The 17,152-nt window shown below is 49.8% G+C and overlaps 1 protein-coding gene across 1 annotated transcript in view; it reads right to left on the bottom strand.

Annotated features, from left to right (window-relative positions):
• Window positions 1-17,152, bottom strand: part of RP1L1 (RP1 like 1) — a 56,683-nt gene that overhangs the window by 7,653 nt on the left and 31,878 nt on the right. The window contains exons 2-3 of the mRNA XM_030937281.1: window positions 10,322-10,949; window positions 2,570-2,711 (exon numbers count right to left, since the gene is read on the bottom strand). Coding sequence (XP_030793141.1) covers window positions 2,570-2,711; window positions 10,322-10,930 — 751 coding nt within the window. The 5' untranslated portion in view covers window positions 10,931-10,949. The remainder of the gene's footprint in view (window positions 1-2,569; window positions 2,712-10,321; window positions 10,950-17,152) is intronic.

The raw sequence follows: 17,152 nt of genomic DNA, 5'->3' as shown, positions 1-17,152 counted from the left end.
AGTCCCAGCTTCCTGGCTACTCGGAAGGCTGAGGCAGAAGAATCCCTTGAGTCCCAGAGTTCGAGGCTGCAATGAGCTCTGCGCCACTGCACTCCAGCCTGGATGACAGAGCAAGACCATCAAAAAAAGAAAAGAAAAGAAAAAAAGCATGATAAGGGCAGAGCTATTCTAGAATGACAGTCCCCAGAGCTACCAGTCTGTGAACTGGCATCGTCTAGCAAGGAGAACTTGAGTCTGAATTCAGTCTCAACTCTGCCACTTACTAGCTGCATAGTTTTTGGCAGAGCCTGTTTTCTGAACCATAAAATAAGCATAATAATATTGATTGGTTCAGTTCTTATTGATACATGGCTATGCCTATAAAACTTCCTCTATAGTTGCTAGCACAGAGTAGGCTCTAGAGAGATGGCAGGCTTGGCAGGCAGAGTGGCAGTGCCGAGAGCTTGCTCTTGGCCCTCCTCATGCCCACACCCAGCACAGCAGGTGAAATCAATAAACCGCTGCATATGACCCAGATTGTAAACTGTTATATGCTCTGTGATTATTAGTGGCGACTTTTCACCCTCATCAAGTTCCTGGGTTGATAAATGACTTCAGGGAAGGACCTGGGCTCATGATATCAGGTCCTGCTAGTCAAGCCTGCATCCCAGCCGTGAAAAAGAGAAGAAGAAAGGGCCGCTGGGGATGCAAGGGAGTGACTCTAAGAAAAAATGAGCCAGGCGCGGTGGCTCACGCCTGTAATTCCAGCACTTTGGGAGGCCAAGGCAGGCAGATCACCTGAGGTCAGGAGTTCAAGACCAGCCTGGGCAACATGGGGAAACCCTGTCTCTACTAACAACACAAAAAATTAGCAGGGCGTGGTGGTGGGTGACTGTAATCCCAGCTACTCGGGAGACGGAGGCATGAAAATCACTTGAACCCCGGAGGTGGAAGTTGCAGTGAACCTAGATCACATCACTGCACTCCACCCTGGGTGACAGAGCAAGACTCCGTCTCAGCAAAAAAAAAAAAAAAAAAAAAAAAAAAAAAAAAAAAAAAAAAAAAAAAAAAAAAAGGAAGAAAGAAAGAAAAAGGAAAAAAAAAAGAAAGAATGAATGAATCCCCTAAGTGCTTTCAAATTCCATCTCCTGAGCCAACATGTGGCAAGAGGGTAGGGCTAGCAGACAGAGGCTGAGCCGATGACCAGCAAAAGAACAGACCCCAGGTGCACATCTGGGCAGAAGATGACGTTACCCAGTCCTGCCCCTCCACAGGGACCAAATGCGACTGGGGACTCCTCCAGGGAGGGGCCCAGAGTAAACTGTCCTTGTGCCCCCAGTGCCTGCAGTGATCACCAAGCCTGCCCTTGTTGGTGTTTCTGAGCTTTTCACAAGGACAGTACTTTGTTTACTCACCAAATGTGTTCCTTGTCAGACTGCATTTGTGAACTGTGCTTTTAAAAATAAGTGTGTGGTTTTAGAAAATAACATAGTCCAGACTGTGGCTCTTTGGCTGGATATATGGTTGATTGGATGGATGGATAGATAGATGATCCATGGTCATGGTTAGTGTTAGTCCTTTTGACCTCTGTGCCGGCCACCACTGTTGTCTGAGACCATCGTGACCCTGAAAGGATGCAGCGCCACACACAGGGCGCTTTGCTGCCATGATGTCATGGCCACTGTAGTTGTTTCTTTTTTGAGACAGGGTCTCTGCTGCCCAGGTTGGAGAGCAGTGGCACGATCGTGACTCACTGACGTCCCAAACTCCTGGGCTCAAATCATCCTGCCGCCTCAGCCTCCTGAGTAGCTGGGACCACAGGCATGTGCCATCATGCCTGGCTAATTTGTTCATTTACTTATTTATGTTTGTGGTAGTGGCAGGGTCTTGCTCTGTTGTCTAAGCTTGTCTTGAACTCCTGGGCTCGAGTGATCCTCCTGTCCCAGCCTCCCAAATTGCTGGGAATACAGGTGTGAGCCTCTGCACCTGTGGTTCTTAATAAAATTTATTTTAGATTCTAGAAACTTCAAGTTCAGGATAGCTTAACCCTGTTCCATGTATTTATTTATTTATTTTGAGACACGATCTTGCTCTGTCACCCAGGCTGCAGTGAAGTGGTGTGATCACAGCTCACTGCAGCCTCAACCTCCTGGGCTCGAGTGATCCTCCCACTTCAGCCTCCCAAGTAGCTGGAGCTATAGGCATGTGCCATTATGCCTGGCTTATTTTTTTTTTTAGAGACAGTGTCTCATTATGTTGCCCAGGCTGGTGTCCAACTCCTGAACTCAAGCAATCCTCTCGCTTTGGTGCCCCAAACTGCTGGAATTACAGACATGAGCCACCGTGCCCAACCTCTGTTCTTTTTATATACCAAACACTGCCCTCTCCTATCTTGGTCAAATGTTCAACCCAAGTAAGGTTGACAGTACTGAGAAGGAGGAAGAGGTAAGAGAGATCCCAAAATTACTGGGATACCCAAGATTTGGGGCCAAAGGAAAGCTTCCTGAATTACCTGGAAGGGTATCCACTCAACCCTACTGAACCACCATCCAGTGCAAATCAGATGGGGGAAACCCAAAAACCAACTCACTGTTTTTGTTTCTTGAAGTCAGCCCAGATAAAGTTTCAGCTTCACTTCTCCTGGCATTTTCCATGGCTGGGGGTCTGAAGGCCTCATGCCCGGCACACACCAGCACAGAAGGGCTGTGCAGCAGGGCCTGCAGCGAGTCCACCTGAGGGAGGAGCGGGCGGGGTCAGGAGGCCTGGGCTGCAGAAACCCCTCTACCCTGAGGCCTGGGGGAGGAAGGATCCAGTCTCACCAGCCCTGTCCTGATTTCTGCACATCTCACTCCAGACTCCTGGTCCAAGGAGGGGTCTTATCCACTCCCCATAACACCTCCATCACTAGCTGAAGGCTGAGGTCCCACCACAATGATCTCCCACTCTACCTACACCCCTCCTTCCACCAGGTGTGAGGCCTGTGATCAAAGGGCACTCTGGATGCCCCTGCTGCAAAAGACTTCTGTAGGCTGCATTTCTGCCCACACATCCACCCTCCAGAATATGTATTCTCTGGAGCAACTGGAGCAGCACACTCCCTCCAGATCCCACAGCGGGGCCTGATTGACTCTCTCACCCTTTTCCCAAATGGAGGAGCCTCTGTGCTGCCTGACCTGTGTTTTCTGGTACAATCTGAGTCTGTTGCCTCTGTCTCTGCCTCTGCCCAAGTGGAGGCGACAGGGGCTAGGCACCACTCTTCCTACCGGGACCCCTTCCCTTCCAGACTCCCGCAATGGTCTCTGGGCTCCTGACCCTCCCCAGACCCATCAGAATGTCCCCTACCCACTCCTGGGCTCAGGGCAGGCTCAGGGCAAGATTCCATTCCAGGAAACAGGTCCCTGGGCCCAGAGACGCCTGCAGATCTGAGGGTTTGCACTACCGATGGGATTACATCGTAATTAGCAATGCTGGGGGATGTATTCCATCTTTAAAGCACAGAGCATGTTCTTTTTCATTCTCCAAAATTATAAGGATATGCTCATTAACAAAAAAAAAAAAAAGAAAAAAAAAGAGGGAATATTACATTCTCTTCCCCCAAAAATGTCACAGAAGTTTGTTGTGCACCAGATCTTTCAGCCTAGGTAATTAGAAGAAGTTTGTTTTAAATGACGAGGTCCATTTCTTCTTTGATTTAGATTCCTAGTCCATCAAAAATTTCAAACATGACCCAAGTCTATCAATTCATGGATGTAGCCATGCTTCTAGGGAATCAGACTCTCCAGGGAAGAAGAAAAAATTGAAGACTAAATGATGCTCCCATTCCTAGGGAGAGGTAGAAGTCTAAAATCTACAGGAAAAGGAGCATTTTCAAGAATGACTATCCAGGAGGGAACCTGAAAGTTGATAATCATGTTGCAGTCCTTCCTGGGGAGAAATGAGGTCATTATATTTACAGAAACTCTCACAGCTCTGCAATAAGTCTAGGTGAAAATATCCTAAGTCTTTTTCTCCAGTTCACTCATGTTATACCAGCTCTCTCCCCATCACCGCACCCACTAAACTACCGCTAACTGAAGGTAGGGACCTTGTCTCATTTGTCTGTTTATGTGGCACATGCTAGTCCATGGTAATGCACACTAACTCAAAAGCATCCTTGCATTACATTGTAATTAGCAATGCTTGGGGGTGTATTTCCATCTTTAAAGCACAGAGCTTGTTCTTTTTCATTTTCCAAGCATTAATGTTGGCTCTATCATTGGCCAGCCATGCAACTAGGAGCAAATTACTTAACCTCTGTGCCTCACTTTTCTTATCTGTCCCAAGGGGATAATAATATCAGCTACCAGATGCAGTGGCTCACACCTGTAATCTCAGCACTTTGGGAGGCCGAGATGGGTAGATCCCTTGAGCCCAGGAGTTTGAGATTAGCCTGGGCATCATGGTGAAAACCCATCTCTACTAAAAAGACCAAAAAAAAAAAAAAAAATTAGCCGGGCATGATGGTGAGTGCCTGTAATCCCAGCTACTTGGGAGGCTGAGGCAGAGAAGTGCTTCAACCCAGGAGGCAGAGGATGCAGTGAGCCGAGATCGCACCGCTGCACCCCAGCCTGGGCGACAGAGTGAAACTCCATCTCAAAAACAAAAAAACAAATGAAAAAAAAAAAACCAATAAAATTAGCCAGGCTTAGTGGCATGTACCTGTAGTCCCAGCTGCTTGGGAGGCTGAGATGGGAGGCTCACTTGAGCCCAGGAGGTTGAGGCTGCAATGAGCTGAGATTGTGCCACTGCACTCCAACCTGGGCAACAGAACCAGACCCTGAATCAAATATTAATAATAGTAATTAATAAATTAATAATAGTAATATCAGCTACCTCGTGAGTTTGTGTGGTGCACGCTATGCCCCAGACCAGCTGCTTCTATCCCACTTTCTTTCTGGTGTGCTTTCCAGTACTGCAGAAGTTTCTTTCTTTGTTTTGGTTTTGGTGGTGTTTTTTGTTTTTTGTTTTTTGTATGCTTGTTTGTTTTTTGAGATGGAGTCTCGCTGTGTCACCCAGGCTGTAGTGCAGTGGTGCAACCTCCACCTCTCGGATTCAACCTCCACCTCCCGGGTTCAAGCGATTCTCCTGCCTCAGTCTTCCCAGTAGCTGGGACTGCAGGCACACACCACCATGCCCGGCTAATTTTGAATTTTTAGTAGAGACGGGGTTTCCCCATGTTGGCCAGGCTGGTCTGGAACTCCTGACTTCAAGTGATCCACCTGCCTCAGCCTCCCAAAGTGCTGGGATTACAGGTGTGAGCCACCACACCTAGCCCAGTACTGCAGAATTTAGAAAGCTGCCAGCCCATTTCCTGAACTTGCTCGAAGCTTAGGATCGAAATGCGAAATAAGTCCCACGAACTAGATGCACTTGCACAGGGCATGAACACGGCAGTGAAGCAGGGGCCATCTTTCTTTTGTTCCTGACTCTTGCCACAAGCAAAAGGAAGTCAAAGATGCAGAGAGGTGTGTGCCGCTGAGATATCAAAAGACGCCCTCGTTGTTCTAGTACCCAACATCTTCCCATTTGGGATCCTAGCAATGGTGGGGTAATTCAGAGCTCAGTCATTCCAGAGGCAACCCCCCAAACCCACTTTCCTCATTTCCTAGACATCCCGGACAGGTCGGTCTGTAACATTCTGGGAATCTTTTCCAGGAACCCAGCCAGTGCTCCTCCAGCCTTTCACTGGATCTCTGAGCATCAAACCCTCTGAGTGTAATTCCTTCCTGCTTAAGATGCCGAGAGAGGGCTGGGCACAGTGGCTCACACCTGTAATCCCAACACTTTGGGCTGCCAAGGTGGGCAGATCACCTGAGGTCAAGAGTTCAAGACCAGCGTGGCCAACATGGTGAAACCTCATCTCTACTAAAAATACAAAAAAAAAAAAAAAAAAAATTAGCTGGGCATGTTGGCAGGTGCCTGTAGTCCCAGCTACTTGGGGAGGCTGAGGCAGGAGAAATGCTTGAACCCAGGGGGCAGAGGTTGCAGTAAGCCAAGATCACACCACTGCACTCCAGCCTGGGTGACAAAGGGAGACTCCATCGCAAAAAAAAAAAAAAAAAAAAAAAAAAAAAAAAAAAAAAAAAACAGATGCTGAGAGAGGATTCTGTTTCCTGTACTGAAGCATGGATGATACAGTGTATCACATCAGAGGTGGCTGCAGGCAATGAACCTTCAAGGATAGGAATCTGGGATTCGTGTTCTCATCTGGTTGATTTGAAGGTGGTGATAAACTGGTGGCAACAGGACACTCAGCGCATGGCACACAGTGACAAAATGGTTCTTAGGTGGTCCCCTCTCAGAGTAGAAAGTAGTGCTTCCTGAGAGCAGGACTTTGACCCTCCACTGGCTGCCAGGATACCCTCTTACAATGAGAGTAAGAGCTGCAAGGGCTATGGAGTGGGCTGGCTGCTTCTGACTTTTGAAAAATGGCAAGCTCAAGGTCTAAGCCCTGGTTCAAGGATGACCAGAGGACTTGGGGCTTCTTCTGCAACTGCTGTCAAAGAGTCTCTTTTCTCTTGTCAAAACTCAAACGCAGAACTGCTTGTGCTTGTGGCTGAAAGACAACTGAACTGGGTGTTAGCTGTTCCATCAAGCCATAAAGCAGGGGTGGTGTGCAGAAGTAGTCCCTGATCACCAGGTGGAGATGACGTGGACTAGATAAGGCTCAAGAAGCTTGACTGAGGCCTCGGTTAAGTTGCTCAAGCAGGTGGCTCACACCCCAGCTCATCTCCTCCTGCTGCATTCCCATCTCTCCTCAGCACACACCTATGACTTCCTGGGAAATTCCCCCTCCCAGCTAACTGAAGAAGAAAAGATTCAATTCTGGCTTTCAGATGGTTGCACAGAGTATGTTGACATGACCAAGAGTTGACTGCTGCATGACAGACCCAGTTTGGCCAATGAAGGGCAGTGGGGAAGAAAAACCCAGGAGACAGTGTGATTTGGTGACTACTCAGAAGAAGCAATGGCAAGAGGTTCTAGAGCAATTTATGGGCAATGGTTAGCAGTTAAATCTGACAATCAAGGGGCTTGAAAGGAAGGGGACTGGAGGATGGGTGACAGGAAGTCCGGAGAAGGACCTGTGAATGGATCGTTGAGAACTGGCCTAGAGGGTAAGAACATTGGTGTCCCATGTGGTTGTTTACCAAAAAGTGAAAATCCTGAGGATGTATTGACCAGCTCTGTAGAGTCAATCATCCTCTTCCTTCAGCCACTCCGGGGCATGCTCAGGCAGTTCCTGAACAAAGTGGCACAGAAGCATCAACTAGCAGCAGATGCTCCACTCCATTCAAGCAAACTTGGCTGCCACCTCTGCTCAGGGCCTGATCTGCTAAAAGCAGAGACCAGTGATTCGTATCAGACCTTGAAGGACACAGCCAGACCCCTGGTGGAAAGAACCCCTCTGATTTGGTGGCATTCAGCAATCTGTGCCAACTGTAATCCTGCTTCACAGGTAGATTTTGCACCTGGCCATCATCCTTCTCCACCCTCCATGGACTCACTGAACGCCTTGCTCATCCTTGCCAAAACCCATGAAGATTATTTCCACCCAAAGGACTGATTTTATAGCAAAGATGTGAGAAGAGGGACTAACACCCACGAAACTCACTGTGTGGCCACGTACCCCATCATGCAAAGTAGCTCTAACTTATAGAACAATGGAATATTCTACGGAAGACCCAGTTTGGACAGCAGTGGGAAGACATCACTTTATGATGTTGGGATGTTGTCTTACAGAATGTGATATGTGCTCTGAACTGGCAACTGATACATAGTGCTGTTTCTCTGGCGACTAAGACACCTGTGTCTTAGTCTGCTACAACTGTGACCTCACTGCAAACATTTTGTTTTCCATTCAAGCAGTTTCAGTCTCTGCAAGCTATACAGTAAATTCCATGGTTGTTAGTCCACTGTCTCACTTCTTTTGCTACAAAATTAGTTCTTTGGATAGAAGTAAGCTGCATGGGTTATGGCGTGGGTTTGGAGGTCTCAGGACCTCCTTCTAAGGAGAATGTTCCCCCTTAGAAGACACAACAGTGGGCTGGGCGCGGTGGCTCATGCCTGTAGTCTCAGCACTTTGGGAGGCCGAGGCGAGTGGATCACCTGAGGTCAGGAGTTCGAGACCAGCCTGGCCAGCATAGTGAAACTCCATCTCTACTAAAAATACAAAAATTAGCTGGGCATAGTGGTGGATGCCTATAAACCCAAGGAGGCTGAGGCAGGAGAATTGCTTGAATCCAGGAGGCAGAGGTGGCAGTGAGCCGAGATTGCGCCACTGCACTCCAAATCCAGCCTGGGCGACAAGAGTGAGACTCTGTCTCCAAAAAAAAAAAAGGAAGACACAACAGTGGCTCCATGGAGCTGAAAGCTGAGATGGTCACCTGGTACGTACAAGGCTTCTCATGACAATGAACCAATAGGTAACAAGGAGGTTCTGTGTTGGATGGTGTGGCTGGTTCTGATTGTCCAAGGGGGAAATAGGGCTACTATTACACAATGGGACAGGGAGGAAGTCATCTATTCCCCACGCAGCCCATTGGCTGTCATGTCCAGGGATAAACATGAACACAAGACCATGGCAGCCCTATGTAGTGAGGAACCCCAGGGGCTCAGACCCCTGAGGAATATGGTTTGGTCACTCTGTGAAGTACATAATCATAAGCAGCCGAGGTGCTGGTGGGAGACAGAGGAACAGGGAGTGGAGAGTGGAAAGAAGCTTTAAACACCAACGATGGCCTCGCAGTAGATAGTCTAATTTTTTTCACAACTCTGCTAGGTATACATATTAATCAATTTCTCTTTTCTTTGCTCTTTATTTCCTATACTACTTAGCATAGGGTACTTTGATGGTGCTGAACTACATAAGTAGACCTTAAGACAGATGATATCAAGGTGAGGTTGTCACAGAATAGAAGGGTCCAGTGATAATGTGACTGTGGGGAGAAGGTGAATGTGTTTTTTATTGTCGGAGGGAGAGCTCTATTACTACATGAGTGCATGTTGCTGTAGCCGATGTTTATAATGAAGTTTTTGTAATGATGTTATAATATGACTTTTTTTTGAGATGGAGTCTGGCTCTGTCACCCAGGTTGGAATGCAGTGCGCGACCTTGGCTCACTGCAGCCTCTGCCTCCCAGGTTCCAGCGATTCTCCTGCCTCAGCCTCTTGAGTAGCTGGGATTACAGGTGTGTGCCACCACACCTGGCTAATTTTTGTATTTTTAGTAGATACGGGGTTTCGCCATGTTGGCCAGGCTGATCTCGAACTCCTGACCTCAGGTGATCCACCTGCCTCAGCCTCCCAAAGTGCTGGGATTATAGGCGTGAGCCACCATGCCTGGTGATATGATGTTTAAGAAGTATTGATGGAGTGGTGCATACAGATGTTAAGTAGCAACAGGACTGAATCTAAGGAGACTGTGAATTAGATCAGTCAACCTCCATCCTCTGCTCTGCCCACCTTTGGTGGAAATTCATGTTCTGCAGAACCTGGAAAGGCAAAAATTACATTCACGAGTGTCCTTGAACTCAATAATCATAGCAGCTTCCAGCAGAGGTAGTAGCTTCCTGCACATGCTGGGAGCCATTCCTGCAGACCCAGCTTCCAATTCACTCTCTGGCTTCCCAAAGTTGAAGCCCTCCAATGCCCTGTATTAAATCACTTTCTACTTAAGGTACCTTGAGTAGTTTGTTTCCTGCACTGAACTCCTGCAATAATAGGTTATTGGATAAGACAAGAGTAAGAGTACACAAGGCTGCTGGGCACGGTGGCTCACGCCTGTAATCCCCAGCACTCTGGGAGGCCGAAGCAGGTGGATCACCTGATGTTGGGAGTTTGAGACCAGCCTGACCAACATGGAGAAACCCTGTCTCTACTAAAACTACAAAATTAGCGGGGCATGGTGTGACATGCCTGTAATCCCAGCTACTTGGAGGCTGGGGCAAGAGAATCACTGGAACCTGGAAGGCAGAGGTTGCAGTGAGCCGAGATCGCGACATTGTACTCCAGCCTGGGCGACAAGAGTTAAACTCTGTCTCAAAAAAAAAAAAAAGAGTATGCCAGGCACAATGCCTGCCACTTACCACATGCCCACATGCTCTCTAAATGTACCTAAAAACGTGAATTACAGCTGCTTGTTGATTAATGGACTTGACTGAGTGTCTCCATGCTATTCACCTTTAATTAGTACCAGGGCAATCCAATGCCTCTTCTTAAGGGATACTCTCCCTCTTCCACGTGAGTATTTTGACCTGAGGTCTAAAGAACTTTTTCAAGGAACTGTCAGACTCCGACAGCCTACCTTTTTCCCACTGGTCGTGTACAGCTGCTTCACAGGAAAGCGCAGGAGATCTGAGGCTTTGCTGAGAAAGGCGGCCAGGTTCCTAGTATTTCTGTGACTGAGAACCACTGTCTGCTGGAGGCGTGGGTCCATGTTCTTAACCAGCAGTATCCTCCGGGGGGTTTTAAGACTCTTCCGGGAGGAGGAGGTTCCTGGGGCTTCACGCCGGCCTTCGATATCCCGCAGCTGCTGAGCAGTGGGGCTTCTCCCCTGTGGCCGGCCTGGCCCACTGGGGGTCTTGGGGGGTTTCTTATCAGAGCAGAAGTAGCAGCCACCATCTTCCAGCTGCTCCAGGGCGCTGAGGCTGTGCAGGCCCCGGGGTGTGGTGACGGAGCGCACCCCAAAGGAGAGAGGCACACGCTGGGAGAGCTCGTCCATGAGGGCGCTGAAGGTCTTAAAGGCGCGCTGGTGAACGGCCAGGCGGACCCCAGCAAACTGCGGATCCCCTCGCTTGAGGAAGGTGATCTTCTTGGCTGGTGTGACCTTGGTGACTGAGGGGGTGCGAGCCACAGAGGGCAGGAGGCACTCACGGTGGCGCGGGGCCTGGGCATCCCTTGGGGTGCTGTTCATGATGTGGCGGCTCTGGCAGCTGTAACAGGTCAGAGGAAGAGGGGTCAGAGAGCAGCTTGGGGGATTGACATTTCCTGTCTCTCCCCTTCTTTATAGAGGTGCTTCCTGCCCACCCCGAATGTGCTCCACTCCACTATGGAGAGGCAGGTGAATCTATTTGGATGGAACAGAAGGAAAGACAAAAGCTGGGCATGGGACAGATCTGAATTCAAATTCCAGCCCCGTGGATCCCTTGAGCTCAGGAGTTCGAGACCAGTTGGGCAACGTGGCAAAACCCCATCTCTACAAAAATACAAAAATTAGCCAGATGGTGTGCACCTGTGGTCCCAGCTACTTGGGAGGCTGAGGTGGGAGGATGGTTGGAGCCTGGCAAGTTAAGGCTGCAATGAGCCATGATCATGCCACTGCACTCTAGCCTGGGCAGTAGAGCAAGACCCTGTCTCAAAAAAACAACAACAACAACAAAACAAAACAAAACAAAACAAAAACTCCATCTCCACCACCTCCTCCTGTGTGGCCCAGGTGAAGGGTGCAATCTGGATTTTGGTGGCCCCCATCTGTAAAATGCAGCCATAGCCACACTGCATAGTGGTTATGATCATTAGATGAGTCTAGACATGAAAGCACCTGGCACTGAGCAAGTATTAATTTTTTTTTTTTTTTTGAGACAGAGTCTCACTCTGTTGCCCAGGCTGGAGTGCAGTGGTACACTCTCAGCTCACTGCAACCTCCATCTCCTGGGCTTAAGTGATTTTCATGCCTCAGCCTCCCAAGTAGCTGGGATCACAGGTGTCCGCCACCACACCTGGCTATTTTTGTATTTTTGTAGAGACGGGGTTTTGCCATAATGACCAGGCTGGTCTCAAACTCCTGACCTCAGGTAATCCACCCTCCTTGGCCTCCCAAAGTGCCGGGATTATAGGCATGAGCCACCGCACCCAGCAATAAATCTTTATTTCTTTCCTTCCTCTTGTTTCTCTTGCTCACTTCCACCAACCTTGAACCTTTTTGAATAGTATTTCAGCGGTTTGTCTCTAAGGAGGTGGGCAAATAAAGAGAGGACCATGAAACACACAGGTACAAAGGCTGGATGGAGACTCGGGAGGCTTGGGCAGCATACCCCTGCTTGTGAGGTCTCCCTGTGTGGCCCCTGGGAGTTCTCGCCTCCTTGGACTCCCCCTCTCCAGAGGTGAGATGTTGGGTGAGAGGGCTGGAGTGGAAGGCATGGGTTTCAACCCACGCAGGCACAGGGGTGCAGACAGGGAGACTTGGAGCTCTGTGTCCTTAACCCAAAGGGGGTGCCACTGTTTGAAGCTGTGTGCCTTCTTCATTCTATGTTGAGGTTTGCTTTCATATAAACATGATGCTGCCTCTCACATTCTCCTGAAGTCTGTGCAAGGTGCATGATAAACCCTACAGGTGAATATCCCAACCACTGCTGCCATCATGGGAGCGGGGGCTCAGAGCTGCTGTCCGAGGCTAAGGCCAGTCTCCCACAGTCCCTTCCTGCTCCCACTGTCTCCCGGAGAGGAGCCTCACACAGGGCTGCACAGGCCTTCTGTGCTTTTCTGTGCTCTTCCTAGCCCAGGAGGCCACGCCTGCTCTGGGCACCTCACCTCCTGCTTCTTGCTCACATGGGAATTCACCATTCCCCCCAGGCTGCCTGGCTCCAAGGGTTTCCTGCAAGGTGGCCCCTGCCCTGCGGCCCCGGCCTGGCTTTCCTCTTTCGAAGAGTTTTACTCAGCCCCCAAAGCCTGGGGAGCCCCCATCTTCAGTGCAGCTTCTCTGACAGTTCCTATCCCTGGGCCTGTGTCCTTTCTGGCCAACTCCACCAGGGCCCAGGAGGCAGAACCTGTGCTCCCCAGGGCTCCAGCCCCACGTTCCGTACAGAGTCGGGCTGAGAAATGCACACAGATGAGTCAAGCTGATGCTTCCTAGAGCCAGGCCTGTTGGAAGTTGGCCCCGAGCACTTACCAGAGGCAAGGAGTCGTCCCAGCTTACAGGTGACACAGCCCAGGACCCTCGTTGGTGTACAGGCCATGGGCAGCCACAGTCCTCCCTGGCTGTGGCCACTGTGCCCATTTCTGGGGTAGCTGGGGCCCCCATCTTCCCTTCTCACCCTCCTCTCCACGTAGCCCCATCTGTCCCAAGAGATAGAACTCTTCTCTCTTTTTCAAAATTGTGGTGCAGAGAAAGACCTGTTAATCTGACCTCATCTCTGACACAAGCTTTATAATTAGCTGGGCTGCCCCCTCCTACCCAGCATTTAATCCCTCGAAGCTGTTCTTCCCAGCCCTTGGCTCACCTTCCTGCAGAGCTGGAGCACTTGCCCCAGACACTGCTGTGGGACAGCCCTTCTTCCAACATCTTTTCATTTGCACCTGCCACTGTGAGCCCACCTTGTCCCCAGTATCACTATGTCTCTCAGCACCATGTCCCAGCATTATTGTATCATCCAGCTTCGTTTCCTCTAGAATCACTATATCCCCAGCAGCACCATGTTGCCAGCACCCTCATGTCCCTAGTGTCATCATGTCCCTCAGCATCATGATGTCTTCAGCATCACTGTGTTCCCAGTATTAAATGTCCCAAGCATCACCATGTGCTGCGTGCCCAGCACCACAATTACGTGCCAGCACTGCCATGTTCTCACCATCACAATGTCATCAGCACTTCCATGGCCCAGCATTACCATGTGCCCAATACCACCATGTCTTCAGTGTCACCATGTCCCCCAGCATCGCCATGACCCCAAAATGACCATGTCCTCTAGCATTACCATATCCCCAGCACCTCCATGTCCCCAGTAACTCCATGAACCCAGCATTACCATGTCCCCAGCACCTCCATGTCCCCAGTACCTCAATGTCCCCAGCACTTCCATGTCCCCAGCACTTCCATGTCCCCAGCATCTCTATGTCCCTAGCACCTCCATATCCCTGCATCACTGTGTCTTCAGCACTGTCTTGTCCCCAGTATGACCTTATCTTGCAGCCATGAAGAAGGAAGTTGCAAACATGGAAGGTTTTCTTCTTGGAAGAGGCATCACCTTCCAGTCCTCACTCTCAGAATACCTATCACATTCTCCACACATTCTGCCACTCATGACTCACTCTCTCATGTATCCAACAAAGATTTCTGAGCATCTATTGTATCAGGCTCTGTGTGGTATCCTGGGATGCAAACATGAGTAGGATATGGCACCGATCTTCAGAAACTCCACATTCCATTGTGACAAACAGACATGCTCCTACACACAGTAATAAATGTTCTGATGTGTGTATGTGTACATACACACATACTCACACATTCACCACAATATACACTGGGTGTGACTGAATGCAGAGTAAAAGGAATGGCCATGCAGGTCAAGGAAAGCCTCCTAGAGGAAGTGATGCAGAGACTCACCTGTGGTGAGAGTCCAGGAACCTGGGCCTTCAGGGTGCGAGGAAATGCTGGGAGGAAGGACAAAGGGCAGAGTACGCAGGGCTGGAGGAGGGGTGTGGGGTGTGGTCCCCACTCTCCACTCCGTGCCCAACTGGGGGTCAAGTGGGGAACCCCGGGGGGGCGGAGTGGGGGTGTGGGAGGGGAGCATCTAGATGAGGTATGAGATGCTCTATAGGCGGAGGGCATCTGCTCAGCCAAGCCTCATGACTGAGCGATAAAGGCGTCCCCCCAACCTGCCTCCCACACAGGGCAGGGCCTCATCAGGTGTGGGCAGGTAGAATGCTTTGGAGGAGGCTCCGACATTTCACTTCTGAACCATCCAGGCACCCCAGGCTGCCGACAGGACCACGCAGGAGCAGAGGACCTGGCAGGAAGCGGGGAGCTGTGGTGGGTGATCTCGGTGAGCACAGAGACCGAGGGATCCACCCCTGGGGCTGATTAGGTCCCCAGCAAACCCCAGGGCCCACTTGCACCGATCAGAGCCAGGGGAGGCTGAGTCAGTGCAGGTAGGGGGTGAGCGGGGGGGCAGCACTGTGGGATGGAAAAGGAGGGGGCGATGCTGGGGATTTCAGGAGGAAGCAGGGAAGGAAAGCAGAGGCCTTCCAGCTGTGTGTGGGAGGGGGCAGAGGGAGCAAGGAAAAACAGATTACGGGGCAAAAGGAGAAAAAATAGAAGTCACAGGAAATGCTCCAAGAGTTGACAGCCCCTGGGGAGGAATGGGCAGGGCGGACCTGCAGGGAGGAAACTGTTTTGTTGGCAGCCTTGGGAGCAGGAGTGGGCTAGGCTGGGTAAGGGGCTGGCAGCGGGCACAGGCAGGAGAAGCGGTGGATTCAGGAACAGAGTGAATAGTGGGAGGATGGGGGAGGCTGGGCTTTGCAGAAGAGAATGCCAGTGGCAGGAACCCAAGCTAGGCCCCAGAGGGCTGAGCAGGAAGGGGGACAGGACTGCCACGAGAGCTTGAAGGGCTGATCAATATCACACACAGGTCGCTGAAAGAAGCCGAGCGTGATGGGAAGCGCGTATGTCCCCAGAGAAAAACACTTGGGGCACGCAGCCCCCAGAGAGAACACGAGCTGCAGGCACGCAGCAGGGAGCTGGGTCCTTTGCAGGCTCTGCACCACCACACGGGTCCACACGGGCCACATGGGGTCAGGCAGCCGTTTTCAGCACCACCTTCCAGTGGCTCGCACTTGCCACAGGTCGTAAGAGCACTGGTATTTTACAAACCAGTAAGAAAAGAAGAATGAAAAAAGAAACAATGACAAACGAAGACAAAGACAAGACATTCATTGCAAAGATGCATCTTGGCTTCAGATATATTAACACATGGAAAAAAACCCAAATCTGTGTGTATGCGTATCAAAGTTCGGGAAACACAGAATGACAAAAAGCCAAGCACAAGTTGTTCACATATCCACGAGAAAGCCACAGATTTCGATTGATTCTGGGTGCTGAGAGCGTCAGGAGCAGTTCAGGCCTAGCAGGTGGGTGAACGTGACTCGTAAAAAAAAGGAGGGACCACAGTAAGATGCTGCTTTACACCATTAGAATGGCTACTGTAGAAAACAGAAAACAGGTGTTGGCATGGATGGGAAGAAGATAGAACACTGCTGGCGGGAAAGTCAAATGATGTGGTTGCTGTAGAAAACAGTATGGCGGGTCCTCAAAAATGGAACCATAGAATTTCCACATGATCCAGAAATCCCATTTGTGGCTGTCTCCCCAAAAGAACTGAAAGCAGGGCTCAAAGGGATATGTGTAAACCCACGTTCATTGCAGCTTTATTCACAGTAGTCAAAGGGTAGAAACAACCCAAACAATCATCCGTAGATGAATGGATTAGCAAAATGCGATACCAACAAACAAAGGAGAATTACTCAGCCTTAAAAAGGTAGGAAAATCTGGCCCATGCTGCAACATGGATGAACCTTGAAGACATTACGTGAAGAGAAATGAGCCAGTTGCAAAAGACAAATGCTGTATAATTCCACTTGTACGAGGTCCCTAAAGCAGTCAAATTCATAGAAACAGAAAGTAGAATGGGGGACACCAGGGCTGGGAGGAGGTGGGAGTGGGGAGTCAGTGTTTCAGAGGTGCAGAGTTTTGCCCTGGGAGTTCTGGGGATGGGTGGTGGTAGTGGTTGCACACCAATGGCACAGGACTGTATGCTTACAAATGGTTAAGATGGCCAATTCTATGTTATGTGTATTTTATCACCATACAAAATATAAAATAACATAATAAAAAAAAGTAAAAGGAGGGAGTGGGATGAATTACCCTTTAAGAAGGTAATTTGGTGGAGGACGTCTTCCCTAAGCCAATTCCTAAACTAGTGAGAGTTTAGGGAAACATCACACCGTTCCACACAACAGAACTCTCTGGCACCCCAGGCTCCGGGCAGTACATTCAGATGGAGAGGAACAGAGCAAGCAGGGAAAAAGGTTTCACAAGGGTACTTAGTCATTCTGATGAACAGACACAAAGCAATCCAGCAGCAAATGATAACCACCTACTGTGTGCCAGACTTTAGACACAGAGACTGAGGCACAGCCTGGGGAGGCAGGCTTATGCCTCCTGGAATTTATAATCCGGGAAAGAATACAGACAGCACCAAGGTCTTCACTCTTTAGTGGATGAGCAATCCAGCTGCTTCTGGAGGGCTCCAGGTTCATGGGCCCAACTTGGCTCTGCCAGTGACAAGCTGATGGCTTTGAGTGACCTACTTGAGTTGTCTGTGCTTCCATTGTCTGAGCCATACACAGGCTAAACCACAGG

The sequence above is a fragment of the Rhinopithecus roxellana genome, chromosome 9, assembly GCF_007565055.1.
Source record: "Rhinopithecus roxellana isolate Shanxi Qingling chromosome 9, ASM756505v1, whole genome shotgun sequence".
NCBI classification, from domain to species: Eukaryota; Metazoa; Chordata; class Mammalia; order Primates; family Cercopithecidae; genus Rhinopithecus; species Rhinopithecus roxellana.
The sequence above is the reverse complement of the archived record's forward strand: the minus strand, read 5'-3'. Positions and strand labels throughout refer to the sequence as shown.